The sequence below is a fragment of the Haliotis cracherodii genome, unplaced genomic scaffold (genome assembly GCF_022045235.1).
Source record: "Haliotis cracherodii isolate W230 unplaced genomic scaffold, xgHalCrac1.p SCAF_1, whole genome shotgun sequence".
NCBI classification, from domain to species: Eukaryota; Metazoa; Mollusca; class Gastropoda; order Lepetellida; family Haliotidae; genus Haliotis; species Haliotis cracherodii.
In genome coordinates, this window is record NW_027266264.1 from 87,584,183 (window position 1) to 87,603,616 (window position 19,434).

The 19,434-nt window shown below is 42.7% G+C and overlaps 1 protein-coding gene across 2 annotated transcripts in view; it reads left to right on the top strand.

The window, feature by feature from the left end:
* Positions 1-642: 642 nt before the first annotated feature.
* The window catches only part of LOC139453718 (kin of IRRE-like protein 2), a 57,332-nt gene continuing 38,540 nt past the window's right edge, over positions 643-19,434 (top strand). Inside the window, exon 1 of one of the 2 annotated variants that reach the window (XM_071235199.1) lies at positions 643-1,270. In XM_071235199.1, the coding sequence (XP_071091300.1) occupies positions 1,198-1,270 (73 nt within the window). In that variant the 5' untranslated portion in view covers positions 643-1,197. The remainder of the gene's footprint in view (positions 1,271-19,434) is intronic. The other variant, XM_071235196.1, reaches the window with a different exon arrangement.

Sequence of the window (19,434 nt, forward strand, 5' to 3'; positions counted from 1 at the left end):
GGCGTCAGCCTCAATAGCGTTGTTTTATCGAGATTCTTCTTGGAAATGCATAATCACGGCAGACGTTATGCTGTCTTTGTGTAACGTTCCCAAATGTAAAGTGGCTAAATGGGAGAAAAGAAATACACTCGTGTGTGGGATCTCCTATTGTTGCGTTTATATTTCATTAATAGGCTAATACATTAATCATTAAGCCGCTCGTACACTGCAGTGGTATTTGACAATAGCCGTTACAGCGTGGAGGCAGGAGTGGTCGAATGAGCAATCACCAGGGTACAGACATCCATTCATATGTAACAAGTTACCATGGCGATTCGATTTCGGCGTGTTCAGTTCAAATTCAATTCTGTTAAATCACACGACAGCGTAGTCGGCTACGACAGGCCAGCGGATCAAGCAGAAAAGGCGATGTTTCACACGTCTTATATCAACTTTCATAAAAGTTGAACTCAACATCGATCTCGACTACTAAACCTACTGTGTTTCGTTAAGTTAGCCATTCCGTGTGTCGCAACACGAATACATGTGGCATGTGGTATGGTCGATTTCACTTGTTCGGCTTCTGATTGGCTCTGAACTCCTCAACAGATTAATCAATTTCTCTCAAACACGGTTCTGGTTCTTTAGTTAAGAAGACTTTGTGTTCTGTATGAGGGTTTGTGCCAGCCCTCCAAGAATGTCATCTCCCACAATAAACACTTTCCGCTTAGGATTGGTGAGAAAAGCGAAGCGACACAGTTATCGCTGAGCTTCTCAGTGTACGCTGCCAATCCCGTCCCCTGCGATGCGAACGCGCTATTCAAGTCATTTGTGATAGTCTATTGACGGAGTTCAGACACCAGTTAGCTGTGCTCGCCGTGAAATGGGTGTTTGTATGTTTGACCACGTGGTGTTATCGCTTATGGATATTACAGAACTCGCGAAATCTCAAGGAAATTACCGCAGTGGAAAATTGACTTAATCACTGTAGGCATTAAGTGGATACCGGCCCGCAGAAAGAAGGAAAACACCGATAGATTACTAAAGCGATATCAGCCGAGTCGGCGGTGCACGTGAAATAGACAGGCGAGCGGCGTGCAATTGACATGGGGCGATCCAACTTGGAAACCACGTACTATAGGGGTTGTTTGTGAAATGTACATGTGCTGGATCAGCTGTGACTCTGGTATGGAACCTTTATGGTGCTATATTCTGTGAATGTCAATTTCAGACATGGAGTACCGCGTGGATGTACTTCTTCTCATTTCGTTCATATCGGAGACAATTACAGGTAAGAGATGAGTGTTGATAACTGTCATCACTAGTTTGTGTTCATGTCAATGTCACTACATGTATTCCAGCTACCCGCCGTGTCAGTCACTACGCACTGGCTTCAACGTATTTCACCTTCAGCGCATGTTTGGTCGTAGCTATCACTAGTATCAGACGCCTCGCGTCGACACGCGGTTTCATTCATAAGGCAATAGAGCTCCTCTACACAAAGACACACAATTTGTTAACTAGAACTGGGCCATGGGACGACGATTTAAATAATCTTAAAACAATCGAAAATTGACTGTCAGATTGCAAGCATAATTGCTTGTCTGCTGTTGAGGCTGCCTCGATCGGCTGTGTTAAGTCCCGATACGTAGACTTTCTCATGAGACCTAGCTGTAGATATATATGAACTATATTTTCTATCTAGTCTCATATATGTATTTACATAAATAATGAACTGGACTGGGAATGATTCTGCGAAAATACATCATATTTCCTATCCATGTCGTTCTTTCTGACAACATACAAATAGGAATTCGGATAGCCTATTTCGCACAATCAGCTGGACACTGCTGAAACCTCAATATTTATTCGTTATTGCTTTGTCCACATTAATGTCACTTCCCGGAATATTATTAAATGGAAGTCCTGTTGGTTTGTTGCGGGACAGGGTAGATTTTTAATGGCAGACTTTCAATTGTAGCAAGATCACCTATCCCGATGGGGCTCGGCACATTCTAGTATGGTGAACACCCTACGAAGGGTCATCGACAGAATATCCCCAAAACATATGGCCTTAGTTGTAAAGGCGTGAGAACCATCTCATCTCACAGAGAGCATTCCTTTTCTTATTGAACTAATTACTCAATTTGTACAATTCCGAGGGTGAAAGGAGTGCCTTGTAATTCAAGTATCAGGACCCAAGCGTTTCCGCCCGGACTGTTGACGTTACGTACTGGCATTCGGTGATGGTGAGTTGAAGACTTTGACTCTAAGATTCGTGTATTTCGACTTGTGTTCGTGTTAGATTGTCTCTAATGTATAACAGAAGTAGCTCGGGTAGACTCAGCACTGAAGATCTCTGAACTTTGCCAAAGTATAGAAGGCTTACTTGGGGGATACTGGATGTGTTTGTTTCTAGGTCTGTGTGATGAAGTGACACCCTCAAGGATGAAGCAACACACGTGATGCTAGTTACTGTGTCCTATCATTATCTATTCAAATAATTAAATATTATCTTAATAATCACTAGAGGTGTTAGTTACAATACGATGTTTCCTAACCGAATTGTTGACGTGCAGCAGGATCCGCTGGTAGGATCGAACCCAGATTCTCTCTGTCAGCACGTTAAGCTTACACGCCGTGACTGGAATAGTGTTGAAAGCGGCGTTAAATCCAACCTACTGCTAAAGCCATTTATATGGCTTCTACCGTGATCCGAACAGTTTAAATGTCTCTTTTGGCAGCAATATACAGTGTATTTCATAGGTGAGCCGCTGCTCTTATAACGCTAATGTGTCCCGCCAAACAAAACCGATTTATTGAACTGGGTATATGAGAAACCAACACCTCGCTATTGACACACCTTACCGTTTCTTTGAACATGGCATTTTGCGACACTTGGCGCTTTCAGCGGAGCTAGGTGTCCCGGGATATTGATGCCTACATCGTGAATGAAACTCCCAATGTAAATACGCTGCACTACCGCGCGTCTATTGATCTCTATATTGCAATAACAACGCGAGCATAGAAACATAGATAGTTCGTGTATACCAATGCATTGAACGATATGTTTATGTCGATGTACACGTCTTTTCCATGGCCGTTCTTTTTTGCGTCCTCACATATTTCTTACTTATTGCAAGAACGGTTACATTAATTCATACGAAATGCCGAAGAAGTAATCTTACGTTATGGCTGCCTTTGATATATGCACATGTATATGTCAGATGGGCGTTGGTTAGAGGTGCTTGACCTGCTTAGGTCGACAACTATGGTGTAACGCGATAATGTCAGAGGGTTTGGATATTATTGTCACGTGTTTAATTGTTGCGAAATGAAAACAGCGATAATTATGTGTGTAAATGTAACTGAATCTGAATGAGGACTGTTCCTCGCTTGCCATGCAAATGACACAGCATGAAGAAAACAGTCCGCATCAGTTACAAATATTCATAACTCAGAGAAGCTGTTTTATTGCCACTCTTAATGTCGAGCTGGGTGATATTCATACATCTCATACAGCGATAGTATGCTGTGCAGCGCGTTTATCTAAAAATAACCTATCCTTTAAGTTCCATTTTCCACTTGAGCTGTTTTACAACTCACCCAAGGATACACACTGATACACATTGATACATAATGATACATTAGATATAGATTCACACTGAATGCTTCGGTGCTTCCTACACCTTGCGACAGACACGCTGCGGCTCAGTGCAACGCAAAACTATAAATGATACACATTGTTACCCAGTTGTACACACAGTGTTATATATTCAGTTGTACACACAGTGTTATATATTCAGTTGTACACACAGTGTTATATATTCAGTTGTACACACAGTGTTATATATTCAGTTGTACACACAGTGTTATATATTCAGTTGTACACACAGTGTTATATATTCAGTTGTACACACAGTGTTATATATTCAGTTGTACACAGTGTTATATATTCAGTTGTACACACAGTGTTATATATTCAGTTGTACACACAGTGTTATATATTCAGTTGTACACACAGTGTTATATATTCAGTTGTACACAGTGTTATATATTCAGTTGTACACACAGTGTTATATATTCAGTTGTACACACAGTGTTATATATTCAGTTGTACACACAGTGTTATATATTCAGTTGTACACACAGTGTTATATATTCAGTTGTACACACAGTGTTATATATTCAGTTGTACACACAGTGTTATATATTCAGTTGTACACACAGTGTTATATATTCAGTTGTACACAGTGTTATATATTCAGTTGTACACAGTGTTATATATTCAGTTGTACACACAGTGTTATATATTCAGTTGTACACACAGTGTTATATATTCAGTTGTACACAGTGTTATATATTCAGTTGTACACAGTGTTATATATTCAGTTGTACACACAGTGTTATATATTCAGTTGTACACAGTTGTACATATACAACTGTATATGTACACTGTGAAACGCATGATACACAATGATACACATGATACACAAAGGTATCATTGTACATTGGTTAACAATGATACCAAATGCTACAAAGTGCAGTGTTGCGTCCCTTGGACACGCCAGAAACCTATGATTGTGGGTTTGAATCCCGGTTCGCCCCGATTATGTTTCTAGGTTTGTCAGCACACCCGTGCTCGTGGGTTTCACCGAAGTGGTAAACGTCTGAGACCTGCATCACTTCGGGCTTTCCTCCCACATAAAGCTGACACGCCGTGATAAAACTGGAATACTGTTAAAAGCGGCGTTAAACCCAACTTACTCACTCATTCACTCACTATAATATTTGCTTCACTTGTTGTTTTCAAACATCGTCGAGGACAGTATGTCGTGTGTACTTTGTGGATGTTTGTAAAAAGCAGGAAATCCATGCACAGCTATATCAACACACGCAGGAGTTGTCCATAGGAGATGATGTATTGACCGTCCTGGGCAGCAGCTGCAGCAGCGAGAGTGCCTCCTCTGAATCCACACACATACCGTGCACGAGCATCTGATAAGCACAGCAATACAAATGATTCTGACATATTACACATTCGCATGCATCTGTCCTTGACCCTGAATGAGATTGAGATGACCTGCGTCTTCACTTTTACCTCATCCATGAAGATTTGACATATTGATGTTCTCAGTGATAGGGTGTACTGAAGCTATCCTACCACCACGTGACCTCACCCTGACACTCGGTGTCGACCCCCTGGTGTCAGCTGCAATGATGGACGGCTCCCAGACGTTCCTGTTCCACGCACTACCAGGATACAATCTCTTTGCAAATTCCATACATAATTTCGATGAGATGAGCTCCGAATAACCACCGCAAACGTAACAGTGAATGACTTGGTGTGGTCGACTGTCGGTGAACAGTGTGTTCTGTAATGGAAAGAGTATGACATAACGTGCACTAAAATGTCTTTAAAACAGTTTTTAAATGAAAACTGTAGATACACGCAAGGTCTCCTCTTCAAACATAGAAGTAATGATAAGCCCCAGTTGTTAAAGACCACATTAATATGATTGTTTGCGGCTCTATCAATGAAATCAATATTTAAACCATGGAAGGTAATGCAGAAGCTTGTAAACACTGGACAAATGCTCATGTTTGTTTGTTAGTTGGTTTTTTTTTGACGCCGCATTCAGCAATATTCAAGCTATAGGGCGGCTGTCTGTAAAAAATCGAGCCTGGGCCAGACAAAGTTGCCACTGCTCGAGGACCAGGTCGTCCCTGCGACATCACACAGAGGCAGGACAGGTACCTTGTGAACCGACCCGTGAAGATCGCGGGTGAGAGTAGGTCTTCAGCAACCCATGCTTGCCGTAAAAGGCGACTAACGGGATCGGGCGGTCAGACTCGCCGACTTGATTGATGCATGTCATCGTATGCCAATAGTGTGGATCGATGCTCATGATGCTGCCAATCACTGGATTGTCTGGTCCAGTCTCGATTATTTCCATTTCTCGATTTTGTTTTTTTTATGCAAATAACACCCTACAATCAGTCATATTGCTAAGGGTCGATATCTAAAACAACATCCAAACATCAGTCATTTTATTGTGCCTTTATATCTTTAACAGCACCAAAACATCAGCCATGTTGTCAAGTCCTGATATCTGAGCAATGTTTAAATATAGGTAATGTTTCAATGTCTTTATATATAAACATTATCCAACCTTCAGTACTGTTGCCAAGTATTTATATCTTTTCCAGAAGAGGCGTTAAAGCTAGCGGAGTTGCACTATTTCCATGAAACATAGAAACTGCGTGAAATTAACTTGCCCAACGATTCCCCAAGGATGGTTGTCACGTCTTCAATATACAGTCGTGATTTATGTCTTGTGCATCTGCCAGACAGGGTATAACGTCTTCATATGTTTATCGAGGAGGAATTGTCCCGACGTGGATGTTAAGTATTCATATCTTATGTAACATGACTGTTGTGGGCACATGTGTGTTTCGTTGCATCATAATCAGGAATGGTTTTAGCCCATGATCGTTGAAGGCATGTATTTGATATCTGCAGGCAGAACCTCTGACTTGCTGGCTTGACTTGCATATGTATCGTAACAACGCGTTGTATTGTGCCACATTAAGGGGCACACTATTTTGTGATATTAAGGGACATAATTGTGCGACACTGAGGGACAAAATTTTGTGCGATGCTAAAGAACATAGTATTATGCAAAGCTGAGGTACTTATGTTTTTGCGACTCAAAGAGAAATAGCATTGTGCGACTCTAAGAGGCACAGCATTGTGCGACGCGAAAGGTCATAGTATTTGTGCGACATTAAGGGGCACACTATTTTGTAATACCAAGGGACATACTTGTGCAACACTGAGGGACATAGTATTGTGCAACGCTGAGGTACTTAGTATTGTGCGACTCAAAGAGGCAGCATTGTGCGATGCGAAGGGACTTAGTATTCTGCGAAGCTAAGAGGCTTAGTATTGTGCGACGCTAAGGGACATACTTGTGCGACGCTAAGGGCCATAGTATTGTGCGACGCTAAGGGACTTAGTATTGTGCGAAACTAAGAGGCTTAGTATTGTGCGACGCTAAGGGACATACTTGTGCGACGCTAAGGGCCATAGTATTGTGCGACGCTAAGAGACTTAGTATTGTGCGACGCTAAGGGACTTAGTATTGTGCGAAACTAAGATATTTAGTATTGTGCGACGCTAAGGGACTTAGTATTGTGCGACGCTGAGGGACTAAGTATTGTGCGACGCAGAGGCATATATACGATTGTACGACACCTTTGAACTTGATATTGTGCGACGCTAAGGGACATAGTATTGTGTAGATGAACCGTGGGATGCAGGGTGACAGACGCAACTAGTAGATGTACCGCATGCTTATTGTAACGCGATGCGTGCAGATTCCTCACAAATCACACTGACAAAGAAGTGCCCTGAACAGCTGATGACGAGGCCCTTGCTGTGCGGGACTACCGTGGGGACCCAACGGGCTTGTGCGGCACGCTCCACTCGGTCAGCGTGATCCAGTAACCTGCTCGTGTCAGTAATCCGCATGCTGCCATCGACCCGTGAACGTCTATCTGAGCATTGTGATTGTAGACAACATTAGTGAGGTGAAAGAGGAAACAACCTTCCCGATTCATTGGGGCCACTCTTGCAATGCTCGTGAGATGCTTTATTCTTGGCCTCAGACATATGTACGAGTTTTTATATGAATCTCTAGTGGTTGACCGTAGGCATTAACTTCGCTGAGGGCAAACTTCAAAGAAACCGGGATATATATGTTTCATCTATATGTATATATGTGTATGGGTCGAGACGTCTAACCTCCTTATCTTGTAGATTTAACCATGAAGAGGTTCGAAAGAATATAGACCCCCACACCTGCCTCCCATATATAACCCAATCCGTTTCTGGTCCAGGTTTACTTCATGAAAACTTCCCCACTTCACGGGTTTGTGCAGTAGGCAGACATCAACAAACAAAGCTTTTCCTTCAGCTTCCATAGTTGCATCACCGTGTGTGTGTGTGTGTGTGTGTGTGTCGCTGTGAGCTATCGTTATATCATCCACAATCCACGCACCGAAGTGGTTCTTTCTGAAAACGGATGGGAACACGACGCCACTAATTAGCTGCTTAACGTGATTGAATGGGCTTAAGAAGCTCCTAGAAGTAACAGATTACAATTCTTGACAATGAAATCCCGACGTATGTTATCCATTAATAACGTTTGGTATTCTGACTTTTAATAGTTTGACAATTTATACGACAACTCGAGTATCATTACATGATAAATAGATTACGATAGAAGACCTTGCTAGCGTCCCCTCGCACGTCCGGCATGGAGTTTAGATAAACAGGGTAATTATCTGCCTTTAAAGTCTGTTCTCTTCAGACAAGGGAGTGTCAAATGTTCTCCCGTCTCTTAAGATACCTATCTCATGTTTGTTCTGTAGATTAACCATTCTCTGTCAATCCTAGATCATTCAAACTGTCAATAGCGGCTGTTAGCTGGTCGCTGCAAATTGCACTGTAATCTATGTTGGTAATTTTGCCTGCCATCTAAATTCGTCCACATATTTGTCTTGTAGATAGAACTATTAGTATCTCCTCAGAGCGCAGTTCTGGCGTAGATCTATTTTAAGTGGAATCAAGGCAGATCAGCTGGGCAGGTAGTAAGAGTCAATACGGCACATTCCTCCTGCATAGAGGCTATAATAGGGAGAAGGGTTGAAGTAGGAAGGTAGATAGACCGTCACCTGCATGTTTGTAAGTCGGTAGGCGAATTGTCAATTGAATACTCAACTGCCATAACCTTTCTCCGCCTTACAATCTGTTTTGCTTTCAAGCAAGCTACTTGGTATGCGGGAGAGTGGTCTTACTGATATCACCTTGCACGTGGCCGACTCCGTCGATAACCACGCGGTAAGAAGTTTTCACTCTGTGATTTGGTGCCTATGCCTAGCCATATGATATGTGGATAAGTCGCTCCCAGGTACATCCCCGAATAAGTGGGGAAAGTAATACAGCGCCGGAACTTCATATGCATTATCACGAACAAGCTAATAACGTATGAACAACTACCACTCTGACCACGTCCTCAGTTGCAGCTTATGAGAAGACATGATGTGCGGCGCCGGGAAAACAACTGGAATCTAGCTAGCTATACATAACTGTATTGTGAATATGAACTTTTAAATATCACAGTACATAACTGTATCGTGAATGTTAACTATGTAATATAACTATTATCTTTTATCTTGTGTTGACTAATAATTATAACTCTTAATAACTGTATCTTGAATGTTCACAATTAAATATAACTATTAATAATTATATCTTAAATGTCCTGTTTCAGATACATAATAACCATTTTAGGAATGTTCGATATTGAATATAACTATTGATAGCTATGTTTCGAATGTTCACTATTAAATATAACTAAAGTATTAATATCTATACTTTGAATGTTCACTATTAAACATAACTATTAATATCTATGTCTTAAATGTTAACTATTGAATATAACTATTGATATATTTGCCTTGAATTTTCGCTATTGAACATAAATATTAATATCTATAATATCTATGCCTTGAATGTTCACTATCAATGAACGCTATGTTCGGGATAATTGCTAATCCTAGCTAATTTAATTCAAGTCCCTTGAACTGTGAAACTAATTACAAACTAGGTAGAATATGGACAGCATTCCGAGGACCTTAGATCCCGCCGTGATCCTTATTGTACAAGTTCAGACAAACCAACGGGGACCCTGCCGGTTTAAGAAGCTGCCTAAACTGGGACATACATACACAGACCCACAGAGACTTGTAGATACATTTAAAATACAAAACATATATTACTTAAAATACCCAAGTATATATAAACTAGTGTCCAAAAGAAACGATACCAACTTTTTTTCAAAATTGTTTTTTACTAAGTGAATTGTCTAGTATGAAAACATGCCAATTCGTATTGCACATCCCAAACACAGCATAGTCGATAAAAAATACCGGGAACACGTGATCCCTTCCGGGAAAAAACGTAAATTTCGTGAAAGTGACATTTCCCTCTCTAGCATGTTCTGCACGTGCATAAAAACTGTATAAAACGGCTGATCAGACACGTCGATATCACAGCAACAAAAAGAACACAAGATATGCCACGTTTGACAGCCATCGAGAGAGAGAGAGCCGTTGGAATGGTCCAACAAGGAGCGTCACACGTCGACGTCGCCAGAAGGTTGGGCTGCGCACGCATCAATATCACCAGGTTGATGCAGCGGTTACGTCAGACAGGTCAGATGTCAGACAGGCCCAGGAGTGGAAGACCACGAGTAACCACGCCCCGTGAAGATCGTTACATCCGGGTATTACACCTGAGGAACCGCACCTTAACAGCGACGTCCACGGCGGCTACAGCACTGGGACACAGGATCAGTCGACAGACCGTCTACAGGAGACTACGGCAGTATGGTATCCGGCCACGTCATCCCTACCGCGGACCGCTCCTGACGCCTCGACACCGGAACAACAGACTGATCTGGGCCAGGTGAGTTCGACGTTGGCAACGGCGGGACTGGGCACGTGTTATGTTCTCTGATGAGAGCAGATTCCTCATCTTCAGAAACGATGGACGGCAGCTTGTATACCATCGATTTGGTGAACGTTTGGCGCCTAACTGTATCCAACAGGTCCGGCCGTTTGGAGGTGGAGGGTTAATGGTTTGGGGTGGCATTGTGGTGACGTCAAAACGTTGCTTGTCGTAATTCGTGGAAACCTGAATGCACAGCGTTACCTTGATGACATCCTACGGCCTGTTGTGGTGCCCTTTATTCAGCAACAGCCTCGTGGACTCCTTTTCCAACATGACAATGCAAGGCCACACACAGCAAGATTGACACAGAACTTCCTTGCCAACGCCAACGTACAGGTTTTGCCATGGCCCGCATGTTCACCGGACATGAATCCCATCGAGCACTTATGGGACCACCTCGATCGGCAAATCCGACGTCGCCGTGTGCCTCCAGTCAACGTCCAGGACTTGGAACGATGTCTCCTCGAGGAATGGCAACGCATCACTCCAAACGTCATCAGACGTTTGACGTCATCAGTCCGTAGGCGTGTTCTGGCATGTATTGATGCTCACGGTGGACATACCCGCTACTGACTTGACTTTGAGACGTGTGGTGTGACATTTCCCGTTGTTTCTGTGATCAGTGCTCTAACGAAATGTTCATTTTTCGACCCCACCCATCTTTAAAGGCTTGTCATATTGGTTGTACAGATTTTATTGAAATGAAATTTTTGTACAGATGTTGTGAAAGGATTTCTCAAAAGCATAACACCAATCCTAAACTTCTGCATTACAAGATAGACACAATTTTTATGGATAACAACTTCTTTAATACTGTAAAAGGCGACGTTTCGGTATAGATCCTTATACCGTTGTCAAGCAAGACAACGGTATAAGGATCTATACCGAAACGTCGCCTTTTACAGTATTAAAGAAGTTGTTATCCATAAAAATTGTGTCTATCTTGTCATCCGTCAACTTCTAAGTAATGCCTATCAAACAATTTAACTTCTGCATTGTTTAGTTTTTCTTTTATGTCGTTGCAAACAGGTGGTATCGTTTCTTTTGGACACTAGTTTATATACATATATATGCACATACATCATCCATATGGAATCTGCCGGCGCTTAATTGAAATAGCATATCAGATTTGGGCAACGCCAAAGATAAGATCTGGGTGGTCTGACACACTGTTTGTCCAGAGCGTTAATTTAGGTGGAGCAATGGTTCATGTGGGAAAAAGTTTGCCCTGTGGTCGTTATATAAAGGACATAGACATGAAACATGCTTTTCATTCTCGATACAGTCTCGAAAGTCAAAACGAGATCTTCATAAGGTACATCCTCGTTGCCACCATGTACATTTAGTCAGTGATTCTGTGATTAAGGGGATGTTCCACATAGGGTTCAACGGCATAATTATTTTTTAACAACATGTATGTCCTCGGGTTATTTCTTCCTTGATTGGTCGTTGGCTGATCATGTACTGTACCATCGTGCCTTGGAGGCGTGGCTCGATGCTCATGCTATCAATCATTGGTATGTGATCCGGATTCGGTTATCTAATGGGACAAAGGTGTGATATTGCTTACTACAGCGTTTGTTGAAACAAATATAATTTTGACAATGGGCAGGACCGGTGGAGCCGTATCGCCTGTCAGCGAGACATGTCCCGTCAATGACAGTTTTTTTCTGTGCAACTCATCTCCGACTTGAGAGGCGATAAATACCTGGGACTCTCCCGCCCTGTTATCGTCCCTTTGGTGATCATTTTGTGAGAAAGCAATTTCTATTATTGTCTGTGATACAATGGATTTTTATCTTCTTCCGATAGTCTTGTAAACACAATATCTAACACACTAACGATTGTCTGGAAGTATTTATCTTTGTTTGATAAAAACGAAGCAACAAACAAGCCAACAGCAGTGGAACACACGGTCCATCGTCTCAAGGCCGCACAGAGCAAGACCCTAACTACCCGAAGGCGACCTGTAAATAGTCGAGTCTGGACAAGAAACAAAACCATTGAGATCATGAGCACGTCACGGGACGAAAATACAAGCACTTTTATCAATCACATTAATATTATTTGTCCATGTTAAGACTTTATTATGAGCAATCATAGCCCCGATCAAGGCAAGAGTAAATGTAACGAAAAGCTGCTGAATCACATGCACGACTGTTCAACCCCCTTCACTGATGTAAACACGACCTGACAGCAGTTTGCGCAACCCCGTCCAATCTGATTCTTTATAGGCATACAGAGACAACGCCAGCAGGGAATACCATCATGCTTTAATCCTACTTCAGCCCAAACACCTCTCGTTCTAAAACAGCGTGCCCTGTCATTGTGAGGCCTCAGCCCACTTAGCGGCCGTTCCTCATGACGTGATGGTGTCAAGTCAGCACCGCTTGTCACGTCTACAAGCACTGATTGTGCCTCACCGACAGACAGGTCAACTCCCCTGCCCCGTCCCACGTGCCCTGTCTGTCGTGTTTGTAAACACAGGACCTACTACCTGACACGTGCATTAGGGAATGAACAGTCGCTCTTGAAGACAGAATTGTGTCAACACTTCAAGAAGGCTGCTTAGCACACTTGTAATCTTCTGGTTAAAAACGAATGTTCCGTGACAAATTACAAACAGATGTCATCGTGTGCCTCTGTCATAGTCGGCATGTCTCTGGGGGTACATGGCAAGGAGTAATGAGGGCACAGTTCAGACAGACATGATGTCATGCGGGCACAGTTCAGACAGACAGGATGTTATGCGGACACTGTTCAGACAGACAGGGCGCTATGCGGGCACTGTTCAGACAGACAGGATGTTATGCGGGCACAGTTCAGACAGACAGGGTGCTATGCGGGCACTGTTCAGACAGACATTGTCTTTGCGGGCACTGTTCAGACAGACATTGTCTTTGCGGGCACGGTTCAGACAGAGAGGGTGTTATGCGGGCACTGTTCAGACAGAGAGGGTGTTATGTGGGCACTGTTCAGACAGAGAGGGTGTTATGCGGGCACTGTTCAGACAGAGAGGGTGTTATGCGGGCACTGTTCTGACAGACAGGGTGTTATGCGGGCACTGTTCAGACGGACAGGATGTTATGCGGGCACTGTTCAGGCAGACATTGTCTTTACGGGCACTGTTCAGACAGACATGATGTCATGCGGGCACAGTTCAGACAGACAGGATGTTATGCGGACACTTTTCAGACAGACAGGGCGCTATGCGGGCACTGTTCAGACAGACAGGATGTTATGCGGACACTGTTCAGACAGAGAGGATGTTATGCGGGCACTGTTCAGACAGACAGGATGTTATTCGGGCACTGTTCAGACAGACAGGATGTTAAGCGGGCACTGTTCAGACAGACAGGATGTCATGCGAGCACCGTTCAGACAGACAGGATATTATGCGGACACTGTTCAGACACAGGGTGCTATGTGGGCACTGTTCAAACAGACAGGATGTTATGCGGGCACTGTTCAGACAGACAGGATGTTATGCGAGCACCGTTCAGACAGACAGGATGTTATGCGGACACTGTTCAGACACAGGGTGCTATGCGGGCACTGTTCAAACAGACAGGATGTTATGCGGGCACTGTTCACACAGACAGGATGTTATGCCGGCACTGTTCAGACAGACATTGTCTCTGCGGGCACTGTTCAGACAGACAGGGTGTTATGCTGGTGTCATGCTGGTGTTGTTCAGACAGGATTTCATGTGGGCACTGTGGATTGTCTATACAGAGCTGTGTTATGAAGACGGAGGGGTTGTTCTCAAAGGACGATAGTGTACATAACCACATAGACTGGGAAATATACAGACCGCATAGCATTGTTCGATACATAAGGTGTTTATGCAATGTTAGGACGCTGTTATGAAGACACATAATGAATACATCTTGTCTCACATTTGGATACTGAATGTTACAAAACAAACGCTGAGTAACATTAAAACCGAGAACATCATATTCAAGGTGCTAACATTTCTACACCAGAAACCCATTAGTTTTGTCTACGACGAGACGTGTCAGTTATGGTGAAATGTGCTGCTGGATGAGAATACAGTCACGAGCTACCACGGTGATGGGAGAGTCATCTTTCCGTGACGTATGTGTGCCGACACATTGACTCGGAACATTGATACCTAATTATTGAAACTATGTGTCTAATATCCACATCGAAATGCGCACAGATCACATCGTGACATCACAACTGCTCAAAGACACGCACAATGCTTTGCCTTTCATATTCTTCCCTCTTGATTAGTGTGGACACTTCCTTGTGACCAATTCCATTGATTTCCCTCACAAAGCGCCTTAAAGCAATGCAAACACTAGTTAAAATTACCCAGCAAAGAAACTCGTCCCCTTTGATACCCCAACCCATGGTGTTTTTTATACCCCGTGTAAAGCGCCTCGGTTATCTGATCTTGCAGATTACATGTTTTCGTCAAACCTTCTGCCAAAGAAACAGCTACAGAAACACATGGAGAAACGGCGGCCTGATCACAAGGTTCTAAGTTCCACTGCAGGCCATCCATGTTTTTCTCGTCCTGAAATAGTTGAAATTCTTTTCAGCCAGTACTGAAGTTGCCTGTACTCCTCCTATCGCATGTCACAACTAGCAAATGTCATTCGGAATTATACTTACATGTACCTAACCGTAATAAATCAAGGACTGTGTGCTGACAACAGTAAGCGTCGGAATGTCGCTTTATCAACTCTCTGCTTCACTCAATTGGTTGACGGTCGCAATTTACATATTTACACACAGTAACCCATTATCTTCCGTTAATACCATGTATTTATCGTGTCTGCGGAAATGTAAGTCACACAGTCTTCTGAATAATATATAATGACCTTTACAACGCTCCGCGATTGGAAAGACAAAACATGTTGTTTAATTCATCCAGATTTAAAATGAAGTCTTTGAATGCCATTAAGATGTGATACAAATATGGACGAGATTTTATGGATGCCATCTTCTTTATTATGAAGAACACAACGTTTAGAATACCTGTTTTTCATCAATTACACCCGATGAAGTAATATATATATATATATATATATATATATATATATATATATATACCCCGATACGTTGTGTTCATCATAATAAAGAAGCTGACATCCATAAATTCTCTTCCTTAAATTTGAAATGGATCAAAACCCAGGCCTATTCTCTATCGCTGTCCTCAATGAAGACGTTGCTGCCCAAGCAGACAGATATATATAAACCTCATTAAATCTTCAAGGTAATAAGGCGATCCATGGTGTCAGTGTTTGTCTCCGGAACTGCCGAGTCGATGCATTCTGCTGGAAGCACTCGGTAAACTTGAACTACAACTAATGAAGCAGTGATGCGGGGCACTGGCTTGGATAACTAGTCAAATGAAGCAATTCCTCTGTAGGAGGGCAAGGTCACAATACGTCACTGACGTCTGTCCGCCATTTTGATTTACGTCGCGTGAGGTCAGGTCGGCCGGTCTGAAGGGCTGTTCGCACTTTTATACTAAAATTATTATATTTGTCATATGATTGATATAGTTTATCATTTTGAGTCACGAATGTGTTATCAGTGTATGATTTATTGCTTGTGTCTTCCTAAATGTAGCCTCCCATCAGTTAATCTTGTTACACCGACAATATTGATCAGCAAACGACGGTTTGGTGATCTTAAGGGGGTAACTGCCTCGAACTGCTGATAAAATTGGTTGATATGAGTTGTGTATGTGTATACAGCTAGTTTAGTAGCAGATAACGATTCTCCTTCTAAAAACTGATAAGATACAGCTCTGTTATCAATGCGGACACCTCCCCAATCCACTGCAGGTACTTTGATCGTCATCATATGTATGTCTTAGAATTCAACCACTTTCTGTCCTGGTTCCTACACGTCTCCTTCTGTCCTGGTTCCTACACGTCTCCTACTGTCATGGTTCCTACACGTCTCCTTCTGTCCTGGTTCCTACACATCTCCTACTGTCCTGGTTCCTACACGTCTCCTACTGTCCTGGTTCCTACACGTCTCCTTCTGTCCTGGTTCCTACACGTCTCCTTCTGTCCTGGTTCCTACTCGTCTCCTTCTGTCCTGGTTCCTACACGTCTCCTTCTGTCCTGGTTCCTACACGACTCCTTCTGTCCTGGTTCCTACACGTCTCCTACTGTCCTGGTTCCTACACGTATCCTACTGTCCTGGTTCCTACACGTCTCCTTCTGTCCTGGTTCCTACACGTCTCCTTCTGTCCTGGTTCCTGCAAGTCTCCTACTGTCCTGGTTCCTACACGACTCCTTCTGTCCTGGTTCCTACACGTCTCCTTCTGTCCTGGTTCCTACACGTCTCCTTCTGTCCTGGTTCCTACACGTTTCCTTCTGTCCTGGTTCCTACACGTCTCCTTCTGTCCTGGTTCCTACACGTCTCCTTCTGTCCTGGTTCCTACAAGTCTCCTACTGTCATGGTTCCTACAAGTCTCCTACTGTCCTGGTTCCTACACGTCTCCTACTGTCCTGGTTCCTACACGACTCCTTCTGTCCTGGTTCCTACACGTCTCCTTCTGTCCTGGTTCCTACACGTCTCCTACTGTCCTGTTTCCTACACGTCTCCTTCTGTGCACACAACGGCGACAGTTTACATAGCCTTGCTCCAAGGCTCTATCGAAAGATCAGTCCGTGGATGTGTAGTAATTCTATCTTCCTTAAAGGCAAGTCTAGATAGGTGGACAGTTTAAGAACTCCAGTCTCTTATGGGGACAATTTGTTCTAATTATTTACATAGTCTAGAAAGAATTATTTAAAATAATGATTATTGCCGTAGAGACTTGTGCAAGTCTACTCTTTTCATTAAATGTTCCGTGTAAGAGTACGTACAGTAGTTGCCTGGTTCAAACAAACGTCGTAATCGCATTTTTCTTCTTTGACTCTTCTGTTCAATACCAGGCGTCTTGGATTGGATCAATTATCACTTCATCATCTGTGTTGTCTGGTCGTGTTGACTGCGCGTCACTTGAGACGACAGCGTCGCACACGACACCACACGTCGCCGCCATCCGGAGAGACAGTCATGTTTGCTGACCCTCCCTGTGGATAAACAAATTATAACCACTTTCTCCATAAATAGATAATTGGACGGGAATACAAGTTGTATGTCGATCTATAAGCGTAGCATTGGCTGTCAGAGACCGGAGTTACCGAGTTTGTAGGGATGGACTGAAGATGCTGTAACGGCTATTCTCCTGTCGAAACACGAAGATGAAAAAACAGTCCACATTTTAATGGAATCTGTAATCGACGTGTACAAAACAATATTGGAGATGAATTACACTAGCTTTCATGAGTCCAGTATTTGAAACAGGAATACGCATATAGCTCTTAAACCACCATTACCAAAAACACAACTGAAGTATTCTTAAAATGGGTAATTCAACGTGATTACCATCGGAATGCTCAGAAAACAATTAAAAATGTGCGCTCTTGTTCCGAGTGATTGTTCTCTCCCGCCCAACCCATTAATACCTAATGCGTTCTACTCATTATATATGCGTCTGTTTGAAAACCATATTTTATGAATGTGTATACATGCATATTGCTCCTACCTATCCATGCTATGGACTTATGCTTTAAATCAATAATTGATGTTCTTCGAAAGAACCTTTCCTCCCCTGCTGTTTTCATATGTGGAATTAAGGAAAGTTGATGGCGCAGGACTATATGCATGCTTGAATGCTGTAAATATTATATACCTCTCACAATGCTAGCAATGGTGTAATACGGTTCTGTTCTGTCGATGAGGTGGCTGAACGGTCCTTGGAGTACTGATCTGACCATTGTAATGACCACGCTAATTACCCCATGTCAATATACAGTGTGTAATCTACCTGGCCATACACACGTAATGACTGTGATACAGACTTACATATTGATGAGTTGCCAAGGGAGCTTGTGGTCAACAATTATGAAGCGACCACGCTTGTCCATTTAATTATCTCTGTTTGTATACAGCATTACAGTGTTTGCTCACAAAAGCATTCCCTTTTCCAGAAAAATGAACACTGATATTTCAATACCAACGCAGGAACATAATATGATGAAGACCATCTAATTGTATTCCCAGATTAAACATTATTACTTGTATTTGTGATCCTGGGGCGTGTTATTACCGCACCAAAACATTAATTGTATTTTAAGAGGACAGGGGTATGATTGATAACTCGCTTTGTTCCGGATCGTTGTCCCCAGGGGCAGACTTTACTCCATGTAACGCCTTCTATCACAAGATAATGTCTATAACAGCGCTCGCCCTGTGTATGACACTGATACTCTAGTCAGTCTTTGGGCGGAACTGTTGTGAATTTCTCATCAATATCGGGACATCCAGAACATGGATGCCACGCATAAAACAGTGCTAAACATTGGTGTACACTCCCTGGATTAGTGACATTTCTCGTGATGTATTCTTTATTGTAGTTTATTCATTGTTGATTAATTCAGTTAATTCACATAAGTGCTTTAAGGGTCACACAGCCGACCTACCGTCATGTGAGGTGACAGAACAGTGCCGAAACAAAATGAAGTCACAACTCAGTTGTCATGGATACCGGAAGATGCATCATAGAAGGGATGACATTCGGTCACACTAACTTTGCCTTCTAATCAAACAGATAATTGATTTGGGAATGTTTTCTAAATTGCTCCCCCAATAATAAGTGACATGCATTGCTTATATTGCAGCGATTTTACGGTTAGGCTTTACCGAATGGGCTTCGCATTTCGAAAATAGAGATTGTCTGAAGCATATTACTTCTCGTGACAATGGTACAAACCACGGTGATCTCACCTAAAGAAAACATTTTGTTTAACTTATAAAGTCAGAAATATGCAATAAACGAG